The 11,980-nt window shown below is 57.4% G+C and overlaps 1 protein-coding gene across 2 annotated transcripts; it reads left to right on the top strand.

The window, feature by feature from the left end:
• Positions 1-6: 6 nt before the first annotated feature.
• On the top strand, positions 7-9,034 carry Aes (amino-terminal enhancer of split). Of its 2 annotated transcripts, none has more exons than XM_004632722.2 (7): positions 7-103; positions 1,212-1,309; positions 5,003-5,066; positions 5,914-5,958; positions 6,420-6,482; positions 7,616-7,690; positions 7,798-9,034. In XM_004632722.2, exons 1-7 carry the CDS (start codon positions 77-79, stop codon positions 8,014-8,016), a joined length of 591 nt encoding a protein of 196 aa, XP_004632779.1. In that variant the 5' UTR covers positions 7-76; the 3' UTR covers positions 8,017-9,034. The 2 variants fall into 2 exon arrangements, with proteins under 2 accessions (XP_004632779.1, XP_004632778.1); XM_004632721.2 differs by having other exon boundaries at positions 7,795-9,034.
• The last annotated feature ends 2,946 nt before the right edge of the window (positions 9,035-11,980 follow it).

Raw genomic sequence — 11,980 nt, 5'->3', positions numbered from 1 at the left:
GGCCGCCCGGCGCCCCGAGCAGCCCAAGCCGGGGCGCGCAGCCGGGGCGCAACCCGCGCCCCCCGCCGCGACTGACATGATGTTTCCACAAAGCAGGCATTCGGTAAGTGGGGCCCCGATCCGGGACTCTTCTTCGGGGCCGCAGCCGACCCCAGACCCTGCGCCCCACACCCCTCTCGCGCCCTGAGCCCGGGATCCTGCGCCCCCAGATCCCGGCCCTGACTCCCCTCTGCCCGGAGCCTCGGGCTCTGCGCCCCGACTCCCACAGCTGCCGGCCCCACAACCCCCCAACTCAGGACTCTGCACCCTGATCCCTTAGCTGCAGGCCGCGCGTCCCCCCCAACTCGAGGCCTTGCGGCCCCCCCAGCTCCAGGCCTCGCACCCCCAAGCTCCAGGTTCTGCGTCCCAGCTCCAGGTCCTGCGCGCTGACCCCCCCCACCATGCAGCCAGCCCTGCACCCACCGAGGTCCTGCGGCCCAGGCCTCCCACCCCAGCGGCCCCCCCAACTCCTAGGCCTGGTCTCTAGTTTGGGCCCAACGCAACCCCCCCACCTCTGTTTCCAGTTCTCGGACACCCCCTCCTGTTCCCAGAGGTCCCCCAGCTTTCAGAGCCAGTGCCCCCCCTCTAGCTCTCCCCGGGTGCCCCCCACCGTGCAGGGCCGGGCCTCCGACAGCCTTGGCCGAGGGCCTGGGGCGCTCTGGGCACCCCGCCAGGCACCTCTAGCGCGAGGCTGCTGTAAGGGCCTGCGGGAGCGGGGTGGGGGACCGAATTGCACCCCTCCCGGAAGGAAGAAGGGTGCAGAAATCTGGGGTTCCCCCCTGGATGTTTTGGGCGCTAAGCGAGGCCCCACCTCCAAGGGACTCTCGGGAAGGCCTCGATTCTCCCCTAATTGGAGGGGCTCCTCGCTCCTCGGACCCTCACCAGGGGCAATTAGGGCGCTGCCAAGTGCACCCAAGGCTTCAGTAGAGGGCGCACTCTGCCCCCCACGGGCGGCCTTAAAGTGCACCCTACGGCCTGGGGGGGCGCAGCAGAGGAGGAGCCCTGCCCGCCACCCCCACTCTGGGTTCCTGAAGAGGCAGGGGCAGGAAGGGGGGGCTGTAAACAGGGCCCAGGAAGTGGGGCGCCGGCGGCGAGGGCGGGTGGCGCAGCTGTAGGGCAGGCCTAGCAGGGAGGGCAGTGCGTGACCCCGGCTGCCCCCTCCCCACGCGCAGGGCTCCTCGCACCTCCCCCAGCAGCTCAAATTCACCACCTCCGACTCCTGCGACCGCATCAAAGACGAGTTCCAGCTCCTACAGGCCCAGTACCACAGGTGAGAGGGACTTCGGGACCCGTCCTCTGCTTACACACGTAGGGAGAGGGCCTGGGTGCGCAGCCCAGCGCTTCTGCCAAGCAGCCCCCATTTCACAGACGAGGAAATTGAATCACAGTGTGAATCTGCTAAAAAACAAACAAACAAAAAAACCCCAACAGGCCTAGAAGACTTCAGTGCCTTCCCCGCCCCCCAATGTCCGTTGTGGAAAAGCCCTCCCAGGCTCTGGGATCAGGGCAAGGACCACCACTGCCTGGTAGAAAAAGGCTGCCCCCTTGGGCCGGCTCTTGCCCCATTTCTTAAAGCTTTGCTCTGTGCAGAGTCTCAGGGACAGGATCCCTTACTGTCCTTCAGCCCAGAGAGGTTAAGGAGTTGCCGAAGGATGCACAGCAGAGGGGGTGGCAGAGTGAGACTGGGATCTCCTGGCCACACAGGTCGTGTGCCAGTGGCCTCAGGCCCTGTGGTGCGGTTTTAGGTAGTGCCCCAAAGTGTTCTCAGAAAACCTGGAAGAAAGAGGAGTAGGTTTTTTTTGTTTTTTGTAGAATTACCTGACCTCTGGGTGGTTCCTGAGGGCTAAGAATTGAGCATATATTCTTCTGCCCCCTTTTTTCTCTTTCTTTCTTTCTTTCTTTCTTTCTTTCTTTCTTTCTTTCTTTCTCTTTCTTTTAGTTCTGAGGATGGACCCTTCAAATGCTAGGCAAATGCTCCCCGCTGGACCAGACCCCAGCTTTTATTAGTTGTTTTTTTGTTTTGTTTTGTTTTGTTTTTTGCAGAAACGGGGATTGAACTCAGGCCCTTGCACTTGCCAGGGAAGCGCTTATTCCACTGAGCCATCTCCCCGGCCCCTATTAGTTGTGCTTTTCAGAGGGGGTCTTGTCAGATGATACTACAGGGCTCTGTGACCTCCCAGTCACCAGACACCCTGAGCTTTAGGGTCTCCATTGGACTTTGGGGCTCTCACTATGTAGAGTATAGGTCCTAAATGTTGGGGGTGTGTTCGGAACCAACTAGAAATGAACAGGGCAGAAATCCAGAGCTTTGGGTGAAGTTGCTGGCACACTATCCCAGAACTCCATCCCTGACCATTTTTATTCTGAGACAGGGTCTCACTGTACAGCTCAGCCTGGCCTTGAGCTCACTAGATAGCCCAGGCTGGTCTCAAACTTGCAAGGATCTTCCTGTCTCAGCTTCCTGACTGCAGGGATTACAGGCATGTGCTACCATGCCCGGTTCTAGCTTCATTCTTTAGCTTTTTCTTTCTTTCTTGTTTTGGTACCAGGATTCAAATGTATAACCTCACATTTACCAGGCAGGTGCTGTGCCACTGAGCTACCTCCCCAGCCTGTCTTTTGCTTTTTTTTTAAAGGAAGCAACAAATGCACATTTTAATTTTTAAAATATTTTTTTTTATCATTTTTGATACCAGGACTCAAACTCAGGACCTACCTCGTGCTTGCCAGGCAGGACCTGTGGTGTTAAGCTATATTGCCAACCTAATATCTTTATTTTCAAGCTGGGCCTGCTGACCTGTGATCGTAGCACTCTGGGAGAAAAATACCAGGCTCTTGGGTACAGACAGGCTCAGAAATGTTCATGGAATTCTAGCTGTATGTGAAACACTGTTGTTTGGTTTTTTCATTTGGGTGTTTTGAGGTAAAGTATACATGGTATCCCAGGCTGGCCTCAAATTCATAGTCACCCTCCTGCCTCAGTCTCCCAAGTGCTGAGATTACTGGCATACGCCACCACACCTGACAGTTTTGGGTAGGTGAAACACTGTTTAAGAACTTTTCTTTGTAATCCCAGCACTTGGGAGGCCGAAAGCAGGAAGATCACTATGAGTCCTATTTGTGTAGTGAGACCCTATAGATCCTGTACTAAATACATTTTATTGTTTGTTTGTTTTTTGTTTTGTTTTGTTTTTGGCAGAACCAGGGATTGAACTTAGGCCCTTGCACTTGGCAAGGAAGCGCTTAATCCACTGAGCCATCTCCCCGGCCCTACTAAATACATTTTAAAAAAAACCTTTTTTTTTTTCTCTTACCTCAGTTTATTAACCCTCACCACCTACTGTGGGAGGCTGGTACTTAACAAAGGAGGAAACTGAGGCCCAGAAAGGTTAAGGAACCTTCCTATAGTCACATAGTATAGAGCAGGGGGCATACTGCTGTCATCCCAGCACTTGGAAGGCTGAGGCAGGAGGGTCACAGAGTTCCAGACCACTCTGGGCTACATAGTTCAAGTCATCTGCATAGTCAGACCTGTCTCAAACAGACAAACCAAAAAGAAATAACAGGCCGGGGAGATGGCTCAGTAGGATAAGCGCTTGACTGGCAAACAAAGGATCTGAGTTCAATCCCCGGTTCCAACAACAACAACAAAAAAATAACAAGGGCTGGGGAAATGGGTGTGGCAGCCCACTTTGTAGTTTCAGCACTCTAGGAGGCTGAGGCAGGAGGATCTCCATATTCAGCTTCCCCGTGGACTACTTAGTAGTTTAGTGAGCTCCTCTCTAAAAGTAAGGGAGATAACTCAGTGACCTAAGTACTTGCCTGGCATGCACAAGGTCCCAAGTTCGATCCCTGGTGCTGCAAAAAGAGTAAAAATAAAATAAGACTGGGGATGTAGCTTAGTGCCCTGGGTTCCATCCCTGGTGCCCAAGGAAAAAACAGCAAGAGGCCTGTTCACCCAGCCTGTGGGACTGAGACCCGCGTGATCTGATGCAAATCCCCAAAGGACAGATGCTTTTATTTTCCTTTAGATGGGCCTGACAAGAACCCAGGGCCTTTGCACTGAGCTCCATCCCTGTCCTCATCTGGGTTTATTCTGAGACAGGGTCTCTCTGAGTCACCGAGTTGCCCAGGCCAGGCTGGAATTTGCAACCCTCCCACCTCAGCCTCCTGGTGCTAGGATAACAGGCAAGCACCACCACACTTGACAGACCCAAAGGCTTCAGTTCCCACTGCCTTGTGGCCTTCTGGGGCCTCTGAGAAGGCCCCCCCCCAGGTGGCCTCCCTGGGACTGCTGAAGGAAGCTGCGTCCAGTCACCCCCCCCCAGGGTACAAGCGGGAGTACAAGTATGCAGTGGCTCCTGTCTCCTCATCTCCCAGGACCCTGGAACCCTTGGGGTGCAGCACGCACTCCTAAACTGTTCCGGGTTGTCTGGGCACTGGGCTGCTTCCTGCTTTGTGACCTTGAGGTGGTTCTTCACTCAGTGGTATCCACTGAGTCACGTGAGACGCTCCCCACGTGGTGAGATCCTGCTGACCTTAGGGAGCCTCTGAGAGCCCCGCTCTGACTGTGGTCTTTTCGGGGGGGGGGGGCATACTAGGGATGCAACCCAGTCTTCACACTGAGCTCCACTCCCGTTCATATTTTTCTTATTGCATTTGCCCAGGCTGTACTCAAACTTGAGATGCTCCTGCCTCAGCCTCCCAACCACCAGACCCAGTGCTTTTTATTATTTGTTTGCTTTTCTGCTCTCAGAGCTGCCAAGCTGGCTTCATAATCTTCCATTTTACAGTTAGAGAAACTGAGGCTCCTGCCCCTACCAGTGAGAACCTCACTGTGCCCCTTAATCCAGCCCCTATCAGTTCGGCAGCCTGCAGTGCATTGTGCCCTTGCCAGGGACCCAGTGGGGACCCAGGCCTGGTGGCCTCCGCCCCAAGTTTCACTGCCCCTCTCTGCCCTTAGCCTGAAGCTGGAATGTGACAAGCTGGCCAGTGAGAAGTCGGAGATGCAGCGTCACTACGTCATGGTGAGGGCCTGGCACCCGGGTGGGGACGAGAACCCGCTCTGCCCTCTGCGCCGCCAGCCCCGCTGGTCTGGCCGCCCGCCCGTGGTGGTCAAGGTGCCAAACCGCCACCCCCCCTGCCAGGTCCCGGCTGTCCTTGGCAGCCGCTGGAGGAGGCGGCACCAGGAACTGACGCGGGCATCTGTCCCTCCGCCCCCTCAGTGCACGGTTAACCCCTCTATGCCCAGGCTGGGTGCTGTCACCACCGTGGTGTGACCTGTCCCCTGCCTGCTGCTTCCAGCCCTGCCTGCCCACACTGTGGCAACCAAAGCCCCTGCATCCACACCCGTGTAGCCTCCAGGCCAGCAGGGCCAGGGCCCCAGATCCGACCTAGGCTGCGGGACAGACAGGGCCATGTGCTGAGAAGGCACTGAGTAAAGGGGGCTGCGTGGGACACAGCGGCTGGGGCCTTGAAGAATGCGTAGGAGACCACTAAGCAGAGATGGGGCAAAGGCCAGCCAATCCTACAAACTTGGATTTCTCCAGTAGGAGCCACTGGAGGGTTTAGAGTAGAGGAGGGAGGGGCAGGTTCAGATCTAGAGCTTCACTAGAGGGGGCCTGCCGGGCCCCAGAAGCCGACCCAGCAGGCTTTGTTTACCCTGGATGATTTATCCCCGGGAGGCTGCCTTCCCTGGGGCCGGGGCCACCCGCAGACAGGACATGGCGAGATAAAAGATTGAGGCTTGGAATGTGTGGGGGAGGGGCGGCGCGGCCCTGCCCTGCCCTGGGCTCCCCCACCTGCCCGCCGTCGCCCTCCGCTTTGCCTAGGTCTTGATGCCGTCCCGCCCCCGTCTTCTCTCGCCCCTTCCAGTACTATGAGATGTCCTACGGCTTGAACATCGAGATGCACAAGCAGGTAGGGACTCCACTCCTGTGCCCTCTGCCCCTTGGGCGGTAACCCCACCAGACAAGCCCATCCCTGCCCCTTTCCTTGTCTTTGTCATATTTTGCGGTAGGGGAATGGAACCCTGAGCCTGGCAAGGAGCTCGGTTCCCAGCGCTTTATAGTTTTCCTTTGGCGATAGGAGGGTCTTGCCTGGTGGCTACATTGCCTGGGCTGGGCTGAAATTTGAGATCATCCTGCCTCAGCCTCTGGGGTGGCAGTTGTGAGCCACTGTTCCATGCTGTCCAAGTTCCTTTCCTCCTGCTGCACTGGGAGTATTTTCTCCTGGAGCTGAAGTGTCCCATCCTTCCATATCTCTCCCTGGTGACATGGGAAGGATGACAGTGACCCCTGTACCCCTCCCCTGCCTTCACCCAGTCCTAAACCTCAAGGGGCCTTACTGTCCCCACCCTGTGCCCTCACTGTCATTCACAGGCGGAGATCGTCAAGAGGCTGAATGGCATCTGTGCCCAAGTCCTGCCCTACCTCTCCCAGGAGGTAAGCCGCCCTGGGGGGCCTCAGACCCTGCCCTTGGGCTGTGGGATTCACCAGTCACCAGATGGCACCAGGATTCCACCCCAACCCCTCCCTTACAGCCAGGCCTTTGCACTGACCTACACCCCTGCCCTTTGTGTTTTCAGACACAGTCTTGCTAAATTGTCCAGGTTAGTCTTCAACTTGAGCTCCTCCTGCCTCAGCCTCCAGTAGCTGGGATCAGTCATCTGTCACCTGTCACCATGTGGTTCATTTCCTCTCTGGGCCTTGCCCCATCTTAGGGATTACTCGGGGCTAGTCCTAGAAGGACACAGGGACAGTTCCTGACAGTAGAGGCCACTTGGAGCCCCTCACATCTAGCTTTATTCTTTCCTTTCCTAGCAGAGGGTTCCTGATAGATAAGGCAAAAAGGGAAAGTGGTGGATCACAGCTGTATTCCACTGCAGCAGAGACACTTCCGGACAGGACTATGGGGAGAGATTCCCTCCCTGAACCCAGATTGGTGTGTCAGCCCTTGGGAGTCTATGGAGCCCTCCCCACCTGTGGAAGGAGAGAGGCGCAGCTTGGCAGCTCTAGGAGCAGAGTGTCTTGCGCAGTTAGGGTCAGGGCTTCCTTGGACAAGCTGGCCAGGCATGGCCGGTGCATTCCTGTCTTCTCAGCTACTCAGGAGGCTGAGGCAGGAGGGTTGTGAGTTTGACAGCAGCCTGGACGAGTTAGCAAGCGCTTGTCTCAAAATGAAAGTAAATTAAAAGTGCTGCAGTTCTAGCTCAGGAGGAAAAAGGAAAAAAAGAGAAGACAGCCCGTATAGCTGGACTGGTTGGGCACTGCTCAGAGGCTTGCGTCCGTGCGCGCGGCTCTGATCTCTGATCTCTGATCATGACCGGCGTTCCTCTCACACTTCAAAGGCCTTCTTCCCAGTTTCCTGACATTGACCTCATTTGCGTTTTTCAGGGCATCTCCTATTGTCCTGGTCTTTGCCGGTTGCCGAGATTGTAGTTTGGGCAGAGGAAGTGGTGGGACTGAGGGGTGCTGTAGTGAGTGCAGGGGCACAGAGGGGCGTGGGCTTCTCTGGGGGGCCCATCCTTCCCTTACCCCACCCCAGCCCCAAGATGACCCCTCTGCCGCCTCCCGCGCAGCACCAGCAGCAGGTCCTGGGCGCCATCGAGAGGGCCAAGCAGGTCACTGCCCCGGAGCTGAACTCCATCATCCGGGTAGGTGCGCGGTGGGCGGGGTAGGTGCGCAGCGGAGGGCGGTGGGCGGGCCGGCGGCCAGGGCTTGGCGGGTGGCCGCGACGCCCCCTTCCTGTGCCCCGCAGCAGCAGCTCCAGGCTCACCAGCTGTCGCAGCTGCAGGCGTTGGCGCTGCCCCTGACGCCCCTGCCCGTGGGGCTGCAGCCGCCGTCGCTGCCAGCCGTGAGCGCGGGCACCGGGTTGCTGTCGCTGTCGGCGCTGGGCTCCCAGGCTCACCTGTCTAAGGAAGACAAGAACGGGCACGACGGCGACACCCACCAGGAGGATGACGGCGAGAAATCCGACTAGGCGGCGGCTGCGGCGGCCGGGGACGGGAGGGCGGGAGGGGAGACTGAGGCACAGAGAGGCGGGCGTGCAGAGCGCCAGCCAGACAGCTCCGCTCTGGATGGGCGACACTCTGGTAGTATTTATGGTCACCGCCGCCGCCGGCTGCTTGCTAGCCACCCTTAGATCTCCTCCCCAGCCATCCCGGCTCTCCCACTCTTCTCCCCGCCCCCTTGAGGCAAGCTGAGGGCTGGCCAGAGTTGGGGACCAGACCCCGCCCCGCAGGGTGCAGAGCAAAGCCTCTAGCATCCTGGCGCCCCACGCGCCCCTATGGCACACACCAGACAGTCTGGCCTCACATAGGCCCTCGGATGAAGCTACAGCGCCCACCCTGGCACTGCATGTACTCGACGCTACCAGCCCCTTCCCTGCCTGGGCTCCCCGAATCTGCCCCTGCCCTGGGACCACTCTGCTCCCTACACCTGCTCCAGTAGCTGGAGTCGCCCCCAGCCCACCCCATCCTCTGCCCTGCCCCATGGAAGAAGGGGTCAGAGCTGGGCATGATGGCTCATGCCTGTCAGCCCCCTGGGAGGCTGAGGCAGGAGAGTCTCAAGGTCCAGCCCAAGCTGGGTGACCTAGTGACTTAAAAGAGCCTGTCTCAAAGTAGAAACTACACAAAGGGGCTGGGGATGGGGCTCAGCGCCAAGGCCCTGGGTTCAATCCCCAGTACTGAAGGAGGGAAGTGAGTCTAGCCGGGACCAGCAGGGTGGGGGCGGCACCCCAGGGATTTCCTTCTCCCCTTCCCAAATAAAGATGAGGGTACTAAAGTTGTCTTGGTTATTTTATTATTTTGGTTTTTATCTTTTTCCTGTAACACTAGCCTGTCTTCTAAAAAAGGAGATATATAGAAGAAGAGACAAAATTTTAAGTCCCTGCCCCAGCTGTGTCTGTGTAGTCAGTTGCCTTTGATTTCGGGAGAGGGGAAAGTGGTGTACGGAGGGTGGGCTAGCTGTGCCTTTCAAATAAAGACGTGAGAAGGTTGGTGGCTGTGTCCCTGCCTCTGTGTTGTGGGGGGTGGGGCCAGGGCTTCCAATCCAGTCACCCTCAGGTTTCCTCTGGTTCGTATCAGGGTCTCAGGGTGGAACCCAGGCCCTTGGCTGTGGACTCCACCCCCAGCCCTTTAAAATCGTCCCAGGTGAGGTTGTGCCAAGTTGACCCAGCTGGCCTTGAACTCATGGCAACCCTCCTGCCTGAGCCTCTAGGGCAGCTGGGGTCCAGAGGTGCGCCGTTGTATCTGGTTTAGGCCTGTGCTCTGGACAGTGTGGGCAGAGGGACTCAAGGACCACATAGTGCATGGGGGGGGCAGTGTTCTTAGAAATGGGTACTCGGCCAGACATGGTGGTGCACACCCTTAATCTCTGCACTTGGGAGGCTGAGGCAGGAGAATGACTGCAAGTTCAAGGCCATCCTGAGCTATATAGTTGAAAGACAGCCTGAACTGCATACTGAGACCCTGTCCAGAAAAAAAAAAACAAAACACAGTTGTCCCTCAGTTTTGGCTTCAAGAAAAAGCCTGCAGGCTCTCATCTTCACTCAAGCTGGCCTACACCTGGGGAAGCCCATAATCCGCCCTTCGTGGGGACAGCAGCTTGGCCACTGTGGGACTTGCCTCAAGGAGACCCCAGGCTGCCACCCAGGAAGTGGAGGGCCAGACAGCAAACCCTGAGGGACAGCAGCTGCACACCTTGCAGAGGGAGGTTGGGTGACCCTGTCATCCCCTTACTCTGGGAGGCTGAGATGTGAGAATCCCAAAGATGCTGTCTCAAATTTTTTTGAAAAATGAGCGGGATGTAGCTCAGTGCCTAGGCTCTGGGTTCCACCCATGCCTGTCCACAAAGACCAGGACAGCTGGGCAGGGCCTTGGGGCACCTGGGTCCCTGACCCCTGGCAGCTGCAGGTGGGTGAAGTCACCTCCCTGAGGGTTTCTAGAGACCCTGCAGGGAGGAGGGAGCGGAGGCGCTGCAAGTACCCCTGTCTCAGCGGCTTGCAACCTTGGTTAATTGATCGGCTAATGGCCCCTGAGCCGGCGCCTAATGAGGCAGGGAGGGGAGAGGGGAGGGGTGGGGTAAAAGGTGGGGGAAGGGCAGTGATGAGCTCAGCTCCTGCACAGCCTCCCAAGGCACAGTGCTGACCTGCAGGGAGGTGACCCTTTCAGATCATCTCATCCTCTGGACCCTGTGGCACAGGACACCTGTCATCCCAGTACTCTGGGAGGCTGATGTAGGAGGGTCACAGAGTCAAGCCCAGTCGGGGCAACCTGGCAACCTAAAGGAGATCCTGTCTCAAAAAAATAAAGCAGGCTCGGGGCTGGTGAGATGGCTCAGTGGTCTAAAGCACCTACTTGGAACAAGCTTAGCAAAGCACAGGGACCGCGGTTCAATCCCCCAGCACCACATGCCTGCCAGCCCCGCCCCCTGGTGGGCTGAGCTGCCCCCCCACAAATAAATAAATTTAAAAAATAAATAAATAAATAAAGCAGGCTCAGAGACACCAAGTGCCTTGCCCAAGGTCTCACAGCCAAGGAGCCAGGATTCAAAAGCGGGACATTCAGCATCTTGGCCAATTAAGTTTCTGAGAGGAAACATGAAGGTCTGGACCAAGTGACTGCAGGGAGCAGGAGGATGGGAGCTGCGGGTTCCAGGAGGCAGGAGGCAGGAGTGGCTGGCAGTCTCCTAGGATGCCAGGCCCTGCCTGCCCCTGTGGACCACCTTCCTTCAGGCCCCTCCAGGCTGCCTCCCTGTGCAGGGCTGTCCTAGCCTTAGCCTCCTTTGTCCTGCACCCTGTATCTTCCTGGCATCTCGGCCTCAGATGCCCCCACCTTGGCACTTGGAAAAGAGTGTGGCAGAGCCAGCAAGATGGGTGGAGCAGGCCAGCGTGGGGCACTGCCAGGGCCTGGGAGCTGAGGCACCTGGGAGCCACGGGAGGTGCTTGAGCAGGGGAGTGCTGCCCAGAAATGGTAGATGGCTACCAAGCTGTTCTTAAGCTTTTGAGTGGGGCCAGGCTGCAGGGGAGACTGAGGCAGAAGCTCCAGAAGAGGCCTTTGTGACAGGAGATGTTTTCTGATAAAACCTGTAAAAAGCCAGGGAGCCAGGGAGCCAGGGAGCTGAGGCGGCAGGACTGCCCGTTCAGGGACAGCCTGGGCCACTCTGCAAGAGTTGGCCTGTGGCAAATACAGCTGCTTCAAAAGGGAACCACAGTGACCCCAGGCCCTGCCTGGCTGAGGATGGCCCTAATGTCCTCCCAGAATCCCTTGGTGACTCTGGGCCCAGTGAGGTCCTTTTGCTCCCAGATGTGAGGTGTTCTGGGTGTCTCCTTGTGTCAGGCTGGAGTTGGGCATCAGGACCCAACCACCCCCTACCCCAGAACATAGGCTGGCAGGGAGAAGAGGCAAGTTAAAACAATAAATACAAAGCCCAGCATCCCAGCACTCTGGGAGGCTGAGGCAGGAAGACTGCCACTGCCACCACCAGCACCAGCACCACTACCACCACCACCCCCCAGCTCAGAAGGGGTATTAGAATTTAGTTAGATTGGGGCCGGGGAGATGGCTCAGTAGAATAAGCGTATCCCTGGCAAGTGCAAGGGCTTGAGTTCAACCCGGTTCTGCAAAAAAAAAAAAAAAAAAAAAAGAATTTAGCTAGATATGCCAGGCACCCCTGGTTTGCATGCCATAGCTGGAGGGGTCACCTATGAATCACAGCTTGGGAGGACCTGGCATCCTGGCCAATATGCTGGGCAACCCTTGGGTGTGCTGTCCCTCTCTGGGCTTCCCCATTTCTCTCCAGTGTAGCCAGCCCGGGGCTGGCCTGTGGCAAGCAGATAGTAGGGTGATGTCTGATCCAGTACCAGCAATGTACAAGAGAGCCGGTCACGGTGTGAACCAGGAGACAGCCAGCGTGAAGTCCCTGAGCGCAGCCCTGGCTGGTGT

The sequence above is a fragment of the Octodon degus genome, unplaced genomic scaffold (genome assembly GCF_000260255.1).
Source record: "Octodon degus isolate 3935 unplaced genomic scaffold, OctDeg1.0 scaffold00050, whole genome shotgun sequence".
Taxonomy (NCBI): Eukaryota; Metazoa; Chordata; class Mammalia; order Rodentia; family Octodontidae; genus Octodon; species Octodon degus.
The sequence above is the reverse complement of the archived record's forward strand: the minus strand, read 5'-3'. Positions and strand labels throughout refer to the sequence as shown.

Excerpts from the sequence above, each read along its gene's own strand:
- Aes (XM_004632721.2), top strand. The coding sequence starts at position 77 with ATGATGTTTCCACAAAGCAGGCATTCG. Across the intron at positions 104-1,211 it reads TTCCACAAAGCAGGCATTCG|GGCTCCTCGCACCTCCCCCA; the intron begins GTAAGTGGGGCC and ends CCCCACGCGCAG. Across the intron at positions 7,691-7,794 it reads AGCTGAACTCCATCATCCGG|CAGCAGCTCCAGGCTCACCA; the intron begins GTAGGTGCGCGG and ends TGTGCCCCGCAG.